At 39.1% G+C, this 12,534-nt stretch overlaps 1 protein-coding gene across 1 annotated transcript in view; it reads left to right on the forward strand.

Annotated features, from left to right (window-relative positions):
- LOC107600605 (serine/threonine-protein phosphatase 6 regulatory subunit 2-like) overlaps positions 1–12,534 on the forward strand; it is an 18,976-nt gene extending 6,442 nt beyond the window's left edge. The window contains exons 10-23 of the mRNA XM_016292541.1: positions 135–199; positions 313–428; positions 1,209–1,294; positions 1,399–1,497; positions 2,631–2,720; positions 2,825–2,922; positions 4,383–4,434; positions 4,622–4,749; positions 4,822–4,976; positions 5,063–5,225; positions 5,314–5,387; positions 7,436–7,637; positions 11,634–11,723; positions 11,780–12,534. Of these exons, the coding sequence (XP_016148027.1) occupies positions 135–199; positions 313–428; positions 1,209–1,294; positions 1,399–1,497; positions 2,631–2,720; positions 2,825–2,922; positions 4,383–4,434; positions 4,622–4,749; positions 4,822–4,976; positions 5,063–5,225; positions 5,314–5,387; positions 7,436–7,637; positions 11,634–11,723; positions 11,780–11,828 (1,467 nt within the window). The 3' untranslated portion in view covers positions 11,829–12,534. The remainder of the gene's footprint in view (positions 1–134; positions 200–312; positions 429–1,208; positions 1,295–1,398; positions 1,498–2,630; positions 2,721–2,824; positions 2,923–4,382; positions 4,435–4,621; positions 4,750–4,821; positions 4,977–5,062; positions 5,226–5,313; positions 5,388–7,435; positions 7,638–11,633; positions 11,724–11,779) is intronic.

Below are 12,534 nucleotides of genomic sequence, written 5' to 3' on the forward strand. Positions count from 1 at the left end.
ATATACACATATATATATATATATATACATATATATATATATATATATATATATATGGCATGAATGAAAAAGCATCTTGTGAAATACAGTATGCAGTATGTCTTGGTCATTGCAATATGATTGTGTGTGTGCAGCTACTGAGGGACTGCAGGCTGGTTCAGAGGATTTTGGATGCTTGGGAAGAAAATGACAAAATACAGTAAGGACACATTTAAATATGTGTGAGCTGAGGGGTCAATATGCTGGTTGAGTATTTGTATATTATATTAATGTATAGTAATAAAAACATCTGTCTGTGTGTGTGTGTTATAGGGAAGCTGGAGGCATGAGAAAAGGCTATATGGGTCATATGACCAGGATTGCAAACACAGTGGTGCAGAATGCAGAGAGAGAACAGGAACAGACCCAAATCGCACGGCTAATAAAAGGTAGCTGACTCACACACTGCGACTGTTTTTGGGTGGATTTGTGTGTGATTTACATATTATATTCTTATACACATTCTTTATCTTCAAATATTTGGTATGTTTGTGTATGACAGAGCTACCAGAGGACTATAAAGAACGCTGGGAGCAGTTTGTGAATGAAACGCTAACAGAAACTAACAAGAAGAACACAGCAGACCTGGTGAGATTTCACACAAAGACACAGTGAAATCATAGGAAGTATCAAAAACATGAAGAACGAGAGTCCTCAAATCATCTTTAATAAGCATCTTTCTCTTAACTCAGGTGTTCTCAGATTATCAGATCCAGCAGATGACGGCGAACTTTGTTGATCAGTTTGGACTGAATGACGATGAATTCGGAGACCATGACGGCAGCATCAGGTGATTTCCTGTACAAAGGTTTAGATTTAGAGATTGAATTATTAAATTAATCCGTAGTTAAATAATTGTTAATTATTAAAATATGTAAAAAAAATATCAAATTCATTTAGATGTACAATATACCTGTTTATAAAAATATTTTTTCTTAAAGTGCTCCTGTTATGGGTAATGAAAGTATGGGTCATCTAACCAGGATTGCCAATACAGTGGTGCAGAATGCAGAGAGAGAACAGGAACAGACCCAAATCTCACAGCTAATAAAAGGTAGCTGACATGCTGAGAGTGTTATGGGATTTTTGTGTGGTTAATATATATATATATATATATTTCTTATACACATTGTTTGTCTTCAAATATTTGGTTATTTTGTGTATGACAGAGCTACCAGAGGACTATAAAGCACGCTGGGAGCAGTTTGTGAATGAAACTCTAACAGAAACTAACAAGAAAAACACAGCAGACCTGGTGAGATTTCACACAAAGACACAGTGAAATCATAGGAAGTATCAAAAACATGAAGAACGAGAGTCCTCAAATCATCTTTAATAAGCATCTTTCTCTTAACTCAGGTGTTCTCAGATTATCAGATCCAGCAGATGACGGCGAACTTTGTTGATCAGTTTGGACTGAATGATGATGAATTCGGAGAGCATGACGGCAGCATCAGGTGATTCCTGCACTAAGGTTTAGATTTTGAGATTAAATTATTAAATCAAAAATATGTCAAATTAATTTAGATATTGGTATAAACATCTTTAAAATATTTTAAAACAGCATTTTTCTTACATTCTTGTTTATGTAAAGCTACCTTAATTAGGAAAAAAAATGAGTGCTTCATATACATATGCGGTTACATGATGTCCAGCAGTTTAATTAATTTAATAATTTTTTATGAAAAATGTAATTATTATGTTTATTGTTTCAGGTTTAAATTTATTAAAAGGCAGGGTTGGGTGATTTGGTTAAAAAAAATTTTTATGTTATGTTGGCTGAAAGTCTCTACACATCCTGATAGCAATCGTTATTAATGTAATATTATGTATTTGAAGAGTTCATTTGCAAAAACTGATAAACGGCACTTTAAAAAAAATTTTTTTGCCGTGCATTATTCTCCACATATAGCTTGATCTGAACCCTAAACACGTTTTGTCAAATACCGGCTTTGTCCACTTTCAAGGCATCGCGAGTTCATGTTTTACTGCAGAAGCCGACAAGCGCCTTTGTTGTTTTTGAACAGAAGCCGATAAGTCCATTTTAGCAAATCAGCGCGCTGTATTCAGGTCAGGTGACAAGGCTACTTTCACTTTGAAAAGGCGTGCTAGCTGTTAAAAGTGATCGAGGATGGATAATTTCGACAAACTTGATGAACCTGTGATATCTTCTTCAGGGCGAAAAAGGAAAATAAAAGCTGAAATGTTTTCACGGAACCTTGCAAAAGCAGCGCGTTACAATGGTGAGAGAAAAGCTCCGTGTATTGCGTGTAATCACATCCATACACTTTATGATCACAACAACAACAATGTTTGTCAGGCATCTACATTGTCATCTGAGGAGATTACAAGGATTAAACAAGTGTTTTTCTTTTAAATCTAAAATATGAAATGTGGTGTTATCTGCTTTTGCCAAAAACGACTGTTGGAGTTATCTGCTTTTGCTATAAAACAAACTTTTATATTACTGTTTTTACTGTATTTTTTCAATCAAAATGCAGCCTTGGTGACACTTTTGAAAAGAAATATATATATATATATATTTCTTATACACATTCTTTGTCTTCAAATATTTGGTTATTTTGTGTATGACAGAGCTACCAGAGGACTATAAAGCACGCTGGGAGCAGTTTGTGAATGAAACTCTAACAGAAACTAACAAGAAAAACACAGCAGACCTGGTGAGATTTCACACAAAGACACAGTGAAATCATAGGAAGTATCAAAAACATGAAGAACGAGAGTCCTCAAATCATCTTTAATAAGCATCTTTCTCTTAACTCAGGTGTTCTCAGATTATCAGATCCAGCAGATGACGGCGAACTTTGTTGATCAGTTTGGACTGAATGATGATGAATTCGGAGAGCATGACGGCAGCATCAGGTGATTCCTGCACTAAGGTTTAGATTTTGAGATTAAATTATTAAATCAAAAATATGTCAAATTAATTTAGATATTGGTATAAACATCTTTAAAATATTTTAAAACAGCATTTTTCTTACATTCTTGTTTATGTAAAGCTACCTTAATTAGGAAAAAAAATGAGTGCTTCATATACATATGCGGTTACATGATGTCCAGCAGTTTAATTAATTTAATAATTTTTTATGAAAAATGTAATTATTATGTTTATTGTTTCAGGTTTAAATTTATTAAAAGGCAGGGTTGGGTGATTTGGTTAAAAAAAATTTTTATGTTATGTTGGCTGAAAGTCTCTACACATCCTGATAGCAATCGTTATTAATGTAATATTATGTATTTGAAGAGTTCATTTGCAAAAACTGATAAACGGCACTTTAAAAAAAATTTTTTTGCCGTGCATTATTCTCCACATATAGCTTGATCTGAACCCTAAACACGTTTTGTCAAATACCGGCTTTGTCCACTTTCAAGGCATCGCGAGTTCATGTTTTACTGCAGAAGCCGACAAGCGCCTTTGTTGTTTTTGAACAGAAGCCGATAAGTCCATTTTAGCAAATCAGTGCGCTGTATTCAGGTCAGGTGACAAGGCTACTTTCACTTTGAAAAGACGTGCTAGCTGTTAAAAGTGATCGAGGATGGATAATTTCGACAAACTTGATGAACCTGTGATATCTTCTTCAGGGCGAAAAAGGAAAATAAAAGCTGAAATGTTTTCACGGAACCTTGCAAAAGCAGCGCGTTACAATGGTGAGAGAAAAGCTCCGTGTATTGCGTGTAATCACATCCATACACTTTATGATCACAACAACAACAATGTTTGTCAGGCATCTACATTGTCATCTGAGGAGATTACAAGGATTAAACAAGTGTTTTTCTTTTAAATCTAAAATATGAAATGTGGTGTTATCTGCTTTTGCCAAAAACGACTGTTGGAGTTATCTGCTTTTGCTATAAAACAAACTTTTATTGAACTTTTGGAATTTTAAATTTACAAGGAATTTTGTAAATTACCTGTATTTGCTTAAGTTATTATTACTTAATCAAAACAACCCAACTGCAGTTTGATTGATATTACTTGGAATGCGCTATAAAAAAAAACTTGATTTCTGAAACAAAAAAATAAAAATGGAGTTATCAGTTTTTGCAAATGAACTCTTCACTTGTACTGTAAGGTTTTCTCACCGGTGAATGAGAAGTGGTAGTCTGACAACGTTGCATTCAACCCTCCACCAACGCCATCTCTCATCATGGTTAGCATCTGATCTGCCTGTGCGCATTCATGTGTTTCAGAGGAGGCGTAGCTTTGGAGAGTGATTTGCAGGGAGGGTGGGCTCTTATGCTTTCAAAGCTAGTTTGCTATTGCTAGCCTCTCCAAAATCACCAACCCTACCTTTAAGATTCTGTGTCTGTTTTTCGTGCAGTGCCACGTTCGATCGAATCACGGAGATCAACTTTAAACTGGTTGATGAAAGGGTGAGTATTACTTAATGCCAATTCTCTATTATTTGTTCTATATTCTTTATATGTTTTTTTTGGGGGTTATAATTGCACCCTTTCCATGTCTTTGTGTCTTCTTCTCATTGACGCTCTTATAGCTACCTTTCTCACTCTTTTTAAAAAAAATTTTTTTATAACCCTTCCCTTTTCTCTCCTCTCTCAGACGAGCTCTGCCATCTTTGAGACTCGCACAAAGGAGCGAATCCGACCGTTTGATGATGCTGAGGAGGAGGAAGATATTTGGGAGGATAAAGAAATCAACTATGCAACACAAGTGAAAGCCAGAAGCAGGTTCATAAAACACACACACACGCATTCACACACTAAACAGCCATTGCTCTGACTGCTGTTTGTCTTCGATAGGTTTGGATTGGTGACAAACGCTCAGAAGAGTGAGGCGGATGGTGGCTCTCGCAGATGTCTGGGGTCACCTGACATTGAGTGGTTTCCGGAGACCAAACTAACTCCAGAAAAGACCAAGAACCACGACACGGCCAAGCAGTCCAGTGATCCGCAGAGTATGCTCACAGCTCACACAAACTAGATCTAGAAATCTCACCTGATCCAATAAAAATTGACTGGAAAAATTATCATCACCAATCAGGTCCTGGATGGATAGCGAGTTTTGAAGATGACTTCAGCTGTCGGGATTTCGTGAGTGTCGCCATGGATACGGGCTCTGGCGTGTGGGGGAGCTCTAACGCCCAGCTCAGTGAGACGGAGGAAAAGGGATGGGCGACTTTCACGGACTTTCAGCCCTTCTGCTGGTGAGGGAGAGACTGTGTTTGAGTTGATATTGTGTACTCATGTGTCATGTCATGTGGAGACTGTGTTAAACACTCTCATGCTCTGCAGTTCAGATGCAGGACCCAGATGCAGTTCACCTGTGGACTCGGAAAATCCAAACAAACAGAGCCAAAATGAAGAAAGTAAGTATATTCATTAAAGTTTTTGCATCATTCTTTCTTATACTAATGAACAACAAATACCAAATTTTGTGTAATGTTTTTCAGAAATAAACATGTTGGATTAACACTGTAAAGTGTTACCAAACTTTTAGAAGCTTCTTGCATTTTTTCATAAAAAAGATTTTTAAACTTCAGACTAACAAAATTTAGAAGTATATTTATTCAGTTGGCAGGCACTTTTATTCAAAGCAACTTGCAGTTGATGAATACAACAAGAGATGTATCATAAGATGGCAATAAACACGAGAAGTGCCCATTATACAAGGTTTCAGTCACTGTTCAAAATAGTAAAAAGCTAGGACAGGAGGATAATACGAGAACAGAAAAGGTGACGGCATAGAATTTAATTTAATTTATTTTTAATTATTATTATTATTATTGGAGGCAGTTAGATGCTCACGGAAGATATGAGTTTTCAGTTGTTTCTTGAAGATTGTAAGGGATTCGGCTGTCCGGATGGAGTTAGGCAGGTCAATCCACCAACAGGGTACAGTGAAAGAAAACGCCCTTGAGAGTGATTTTGAGCCTCTCTGCTATGGGACCACGAGCCACCGCTCATTTACCCACTGCAGGCTTCTGGAGGGGGTGTAGATACATACATGAGAGAGAGCGAAGGTAGGTGCAGAGCCTGTGGTAGTTCTGTAAGCAAGCACCAATGTCTTGAACTTGATGCGAGCCTCGACTGGAAGCCAGTGCAGAGAGAGGAGAAGCAGTGTGACATGGGCTCTCTTGGGCTCATTGAAAGCAAGATGTGCTGCTGCATTCTGAGTCATTTGTAGAGATCTGACTGCACATGTTGGAAGTCCAGCCAGAAGAGCATTGCAACCTAGAAATTACAAGGGCCTGGACGAGAAGCTGTGTTGCATGCTCTGTTAGGAAGGGCCTGATTTTCCTGATGTTGTGTGGTGCAAACCTGCATGATTGTGCTGTTTTTGCAATGTGATCTTTAAAGGTCAGCTGATCATCAAGGATCACTCCAAGATTCCTGGCTGTGAAGATTTCTCCAAGATTCGATGGGATTATCGTTGATGAGCCCAGTTGGATGGTAAACTGGTGCTGTACCCTGGGGTGGCTGGGAAGATGAGAAGTTCTGTCTTTGCCAGGTTGAGCTGCAGGTGATGCTCTTTCATCCATGCCGAGATGTCCGTCAGGCAGTCTGAGATCCGAGCAGGCACCGTTGAATCATCTGGTTGAAATGAGAGGTAGAGCTGCGTGTCATCAGCATAGCAATGATAGGAAATACCATGTGCCTGACTGATGGGTCCCAGTGATATAGTGTATATAGAGAAGAGGAGGGGCCCAAGAACTGAACCCTGAGGAAACCCAGTGACCAGTTGACAAAGATGTTATCTGTGATACAATTGCGTGTAAAGATGAGGTCGAGTTGGTTACCTGATTTTATGGGTACCTGTGGTGTTGATCCGCCGAAGATCGAAAGAGTCTAGGAGAGAGTGGAAGTCAGCAACAAGTGGCTTCTCAAGGTGGATGCTGAAGTCACCAAAAAGTACTAGAGGGCTGCAATCCTCAAGGAGCGAGGACAGCAGCATATCCAGTTCTTCTAGAAAGTTGCCCAGCTGACCTGGAGGGCGATAAATAACTACAATGTGGATTTTTACAGGGAGGGTGACTGTAAAGGCATGAAATTCAAAGGAAGTACTATTAAAGTTAAAAGAGCATGTGAGGTATTTCCAGCTTTTGGAAATGAGGAGACCAGTACCCCCACCTCTCCTAACCTGACGGGGTGTGGGTGAAAGAGAAGTTGTTGGAAAGGGCAGCAGGGGTTGCTGTGTCTTCAGGTTTAATTCACGTCTCAGTCAAGCCTAAGAGGCTAAGAGCTGACTTTGCATGATTGTGCTGTGTCCTGCGTGTTGTGCAAGAGTGTTTCCGTTGATAGACAAGAGGAACAGGAGTAATACTTTACATATTACATCAACATATTTATGATACTTTTGATTGTTGTTTGTTCTAAATGATGGTACATTAACATCAGGTCACGTGTCATGTGTAAATTAAAGGCTCATCAGCGTGTGTGTGGAGTGTGTGTGGGGCGAGGAAGGCTCCGCTGGTGGCGTCCGACAGCAGCTCCAGTGGGTCAGACAGTGAGGAAGAGGAGGACAGAACCAATGCCAACCAATGCATCGCCACGGCCAATGCCAAGGAGGGCGTTAAACTCAGTGTAGATGCAAAAAATAAGAAAGCAGTCTTCATCAGGTAAAACATCTTATACACATTATTGCATTACATCTAAGCATTATTAAAGGCACAATATGTAAGATTTTTTATTAAAATATCCAAAAACCACTAGAACAGAGTTATATATTTTGCTGACTTGTGTACTTGCATTATCCCAAATGTTTCGAAGAATGTTTAAATCCAGAGAAATAAGCTATTTTAACTAGTCTCACGGACCGTGTCCATAGTGTCATTGTGTTGCCTGCCAATGACATCATACACTCTCGAGTTCCGGTTTTGTTTTGTAGAAAACATGGAAACACCAAAGGCGCTTTTAATATGTTGTGCGTTTTAATAGACCGGTGACGACATTACACACAGAGTAGCATAATAACAGAACTTTCAAATGTATCTAGTATGATAAAACAGCACTGCTTTTTTTCCCCCACATACGCACGACCGGAAGCAGCGGAAGCGGTCGACTGTGGCATAATAAATACTCCGGTGCTTTCGAGCCGTGTGTCACTCATTCAGTGGCCTCATTTCGCTTCGACGGCTTTCAGCCTCGCCCTGCTTCATTCTACTACGTTAATAAATCATCCTGCCAATGACATCATACACTCTCGAGTTCCGGTTTTGTTTTGTAGAAAACATGGAAACACCAAAGGCGCTTTTAATATGTTGTGCGTTTTAATAGACCGGTGACGACATTACACACAGAGTAGCATAATAACAGAACTTTCAAATGTATCTAGTATGATAAAACAGCACTGCTTTTTTTCCCCCACATACGCACGACCGGAAGCAGCGGAAGCGGTCGACTGTGGCATAATAAATACTCCGGTGCTTTCGAGCCGTGTGTCACTCATTCAGTGGCCTCATTTCGCTTCGACGGCTTTCAGCCTCGCCCTGCTTCATTCTACTACGTTAAAGGGGTCATATGATGCGATTAAAATTTTTCCTCTCTTTGGAGTGTTACAAGCTCTTGGTGCATAAAGAAGACCTGTAAAGTTGCAAAGACTAAAGTCTCAAATCCAAAAGAGATATTCTTTATAAAAGTTAAGACTTGTCCACGCCCTCCTAAAACGCCTCGTTTAACCCCACTTAACACGCCCCCACATGTCTATGTATGTGATTTGCATAACACCGCCCAAATGTTCACGCAAAGAAAGAAGGCGTAACTTTTATTCTCGCTGTAGTATTGTTGTTGCCGCCGCCACCATGTTGTGGAGATGCTGTGTGATTCGTTGTGAAAGCGAAACTACATTGTTCAGTCTTCCAAAAGAGGACGATATCCACTTCGTCATGCCTAGAGCTGATCCATGCTGGTCGCTGAAGTCTGGCGCTTCTGACTCACAGACTGTAAGTACATTTTTTATATTTAAAGAATTTGCCACTGATGATTCAAACGTGAGTTTTGAGCAGTGTAGAGTAGTGCTTGTTGTTTGTCGTTTCTCCGATCACAAATGCAGACATGGTTTTATGTTTACGCGGCGCGATACGCAACGTGTAAATACTAGTGGTCGACCGAAATGGGTTTTTTGACAGCCGATGCAGATATCTTGGAAAGCAGGGTGGCCGATATAAAGCCGATATAATTTTATTTATTTTAATTTATATTTAAGAAATTTGAAATCATTTGAAAATGGATTAAAAATAATTGTGTAAAATAAACATACTTATACGTTAGAAGACAAAGCATTTTTCACAAATAAATAAATATTTAATAAAAATCTAATTAAAAAGGACTCAGTATTCTGAGAAGTTTGTGTGAATTATTATTTAATTTTTTTTTCAAATAAAGCCAAGGTAACACTCATTTTACATACAGTACGCAATGAAAATGACATGAATATGACAGTGGGCAACTGCATAAAGTGCAGCATAATTTGAACTCACGAGTTACTAAAGTCTCAAATCCAAAAGAGATATTCTTTATAAAAGTTAAGACTTGTCCACGCCCTCCTAAAACGCCTCGTTTAACCCCACTTAACACGCCCCCACATGTCTATGTATGTGATTTGCATAACACCGCCCAAATGTTCACGCAAAGAAAGAAGGCGTAACTTTTATTCTCGCTGTAGTATTGTTGTTGCCGCCGCCACCATGTTGTGGAGATGCTGTGTGATTCGTTGTGAAAGCGAAACTACATTGTTCAGTCTTCCAAAAGAGGACGATATCCACTTCGTCATGCCTAGAGCTGATCCATGCTGGTCGCTGAAGTCTGGCGCTTCTGACTCACAGACTGTAAGTACATTTTTTATATTTAAAGAATTTGCCACTGATGATTCAAACGTGAGTTTTGAGCAGTGTAGAGTAGTGCTTGTTGTTTGTCGTTTCTCCGATCACAAATGCAGACATGGTTTTATGTTTACGCGGCGCGATACGCAACGTGTAAATACTAGTGGTCGACCGAAATGGGTTTTTTGACAGCCGATGCAGATATCTTGGAAAGCAGGGTGGCCGATATAAAGCCGATATAATTTTATTTATTTTAATTTATATTTAAGAAATTTGAAATCATTTGAAAATGGATTAAAAATAATTGTGTAAAATAAACATACTTATACGTTAGAAGACAAAGCATTTTTCACAAATAAATAAATATTTAATAAAAATCTAATTAAAAAGGACTCAGTATTCTGAGAAGTTTGTGTGAATTATTATTTAATTTTTTTTTCAAATAAAGCCAAGGTAACACTCATTTTACATACAGTACGCAATGAAAATGACATGAATATGACAGTGGGCAACTGCATAAAGTGCAGCATAATTTGAAATCACGAGTTTAAAGTTTGTCGACCGCGCGTCTCCAGTGAAGCTGAACTCTCCTCATGTCTGCATTCAATTCACACGGATCGACCGTCGCCCAGAGAACACGCGATCATGCAGGATACAAATGCACACTTCACAAGATCTCAACTAGATTCGACTAAGTCTGCAAGGTTTGTGAAATTAAATGTTCATTAGTCATTCAAAGATTTGTTTAAATGATATAAATGCGTATTTGCTGAATGCTGACGGCAAATGAGAAAGTATTACAATGTTTGCCTTTATATTACTAATAATATTAAAGCAATCGTTATAATACTTTTTTGTATACATTTTAATTCATTTGTTTAACAGTTCTATCTGATTATTAGATAGACTTATATCCATATTAGACAGAACTGAAAGACGACATCGAACAAGAGGGAGAATGTGAGCTGTGTGCGCTCAGGCGCTGCGGCTGCCGTTCTCAGCGCCGTCAAAATAAAAGTCCCGCCTCGAACACATCGGCCAAACAGAAAAACTTATCGGCCAGTGCCGATATTTGAAAAATGCCAAATATCGGCCGCTATATCGGTCGACCACTAGTAAAAACACAGTAATTATGTCCCCACTGAATGCAACAAATGCCTCGTTTGTAATGGGTTTTATTGGTTTTGTCTCGTCGTGCCGGGAGACACAGCATCACAGTATGTTAAGGGCCGTAACATTTCCATCACACGCTTGAGGTATTCAGCCAATCACAGCGCACTGGATAGCTGGCCAATCAGAGCACACCTCGCTTTTCAGACCGATGAGCTTTGTAAAAATCGACGCGTTTCAGAAAGGCGGGGCATAGAGGAGCAACAATAATGTACATTATGTGGAAAATAATGTGTTTTTTTAACCTTAAACCGCATAAACGCATTGCATTACACCAAATACACAACATAATGTTCTTTTTAGCAACATCATATGACCCCTTTAATAAATCATTAGCTCATGAACATGATTTCTGCCCGAGTCTCGTCAGATTGCATCGGCTGTGGGGATGAATGCGACAACTCCCATGATTCCACACTCAGTCACGGCGTCATCAAACTACGCCTTTGATTCATTTGTTCTTTGTTTATTTTGAATACGTGCCCTCTAGCAGTGAAAAATTACATATTGTGCATTTAAATTGTTTGCAGACAGCTGTTAAAAATTTGCATATCGGCTCAAGAAGTCTCAAAAAGCCTTCTATAACAAAATGTGCACAGTGATGTTCCTTCCACTGTCTTTCAGTGACACTCATGCCAGAGCAACAGGTGGCATGGCAACAGATGTCATAGCAACAGGAACCATCACTGGTACTCAGTCGTCCAAGGAGCAGAAGTGAGTGTTTTTCCATAGGAAATTACTGGACATGTAGTTAAAGTCTCTAAATGCAGCCCTGTCTTGTTCTACAGGGGCGACTCCAGTAGTAACGGCCCAGTGTAACAGCGTTTCACTCGCCGCTCGCCTCCATCCCCATGACAGTTGTTACTCCACCCATTAAATGTTAAAAGCTGTGGCTTCCCCGTTTTCAAACATTCGCTGCATTTGCTGTTTCCATCCATCTGCTGTGTAGTTACGTGGGTTTTTTTGGTTTGAGCATGAGCGGAACTCTAGATGATCTCTGTCTTTCCTAATGAAGACATCTTCACTGTTGGGAACACTGACCTTTGAACCCTGTGAGATCGGCCCCACTACAGTCTGTGTATGTGTGTTTGTTGAGCGTTGTGGAACTACAATATAATGCACATCCACAGGTGAATTCTCATGTATGCATAAATATGCTTGGTACATCAACAAGCGTGATTTATAGTGTTGTTTTTATGTTTCTGTTTTATATTTTCCACTTAGAACAAGGCAAGAGATCAAGTCTGTGTGAGAGAGTGTGTGTGTGTGTGTGTTCTGTCTTGATCGATATCTCGGTTTGCTGTAGCCCTTGGGCCCGGTACTGATTTGATTTCAGTACTGATTTGTTTGCACTTATGTTTCCAGCTCCGCCCACCATCCACACAAACACATATATGAGCAAAAATAATTGGGAGCAGGTCACAATATTTTTGTTTTGTTGAAGGCTGTTTTTATATAAAAGTATGGAAGCTTGTCTCCACCCCAGCAAATTTCAATCTCACTATTCTGACTTTTTTCCCCCTCA

Source organism: Sinocyclocheilus grahami, unplaced genomic scaffold, assembly GCF_001515645.1.
Source record: "Sinocyclocheilus grahami isolate Dianchi unplaced genomic scaffold, SAMN03320097.WGS_v1.1 scaffold14.1, whole genome shotgun sequence".
NCBI lineage: Eukaryota > Metazoa > Chordata > Actinopteri > Cypriniformes > Cyprinidae > Sinocyclocheilus > Sinocyclocheilus grahami.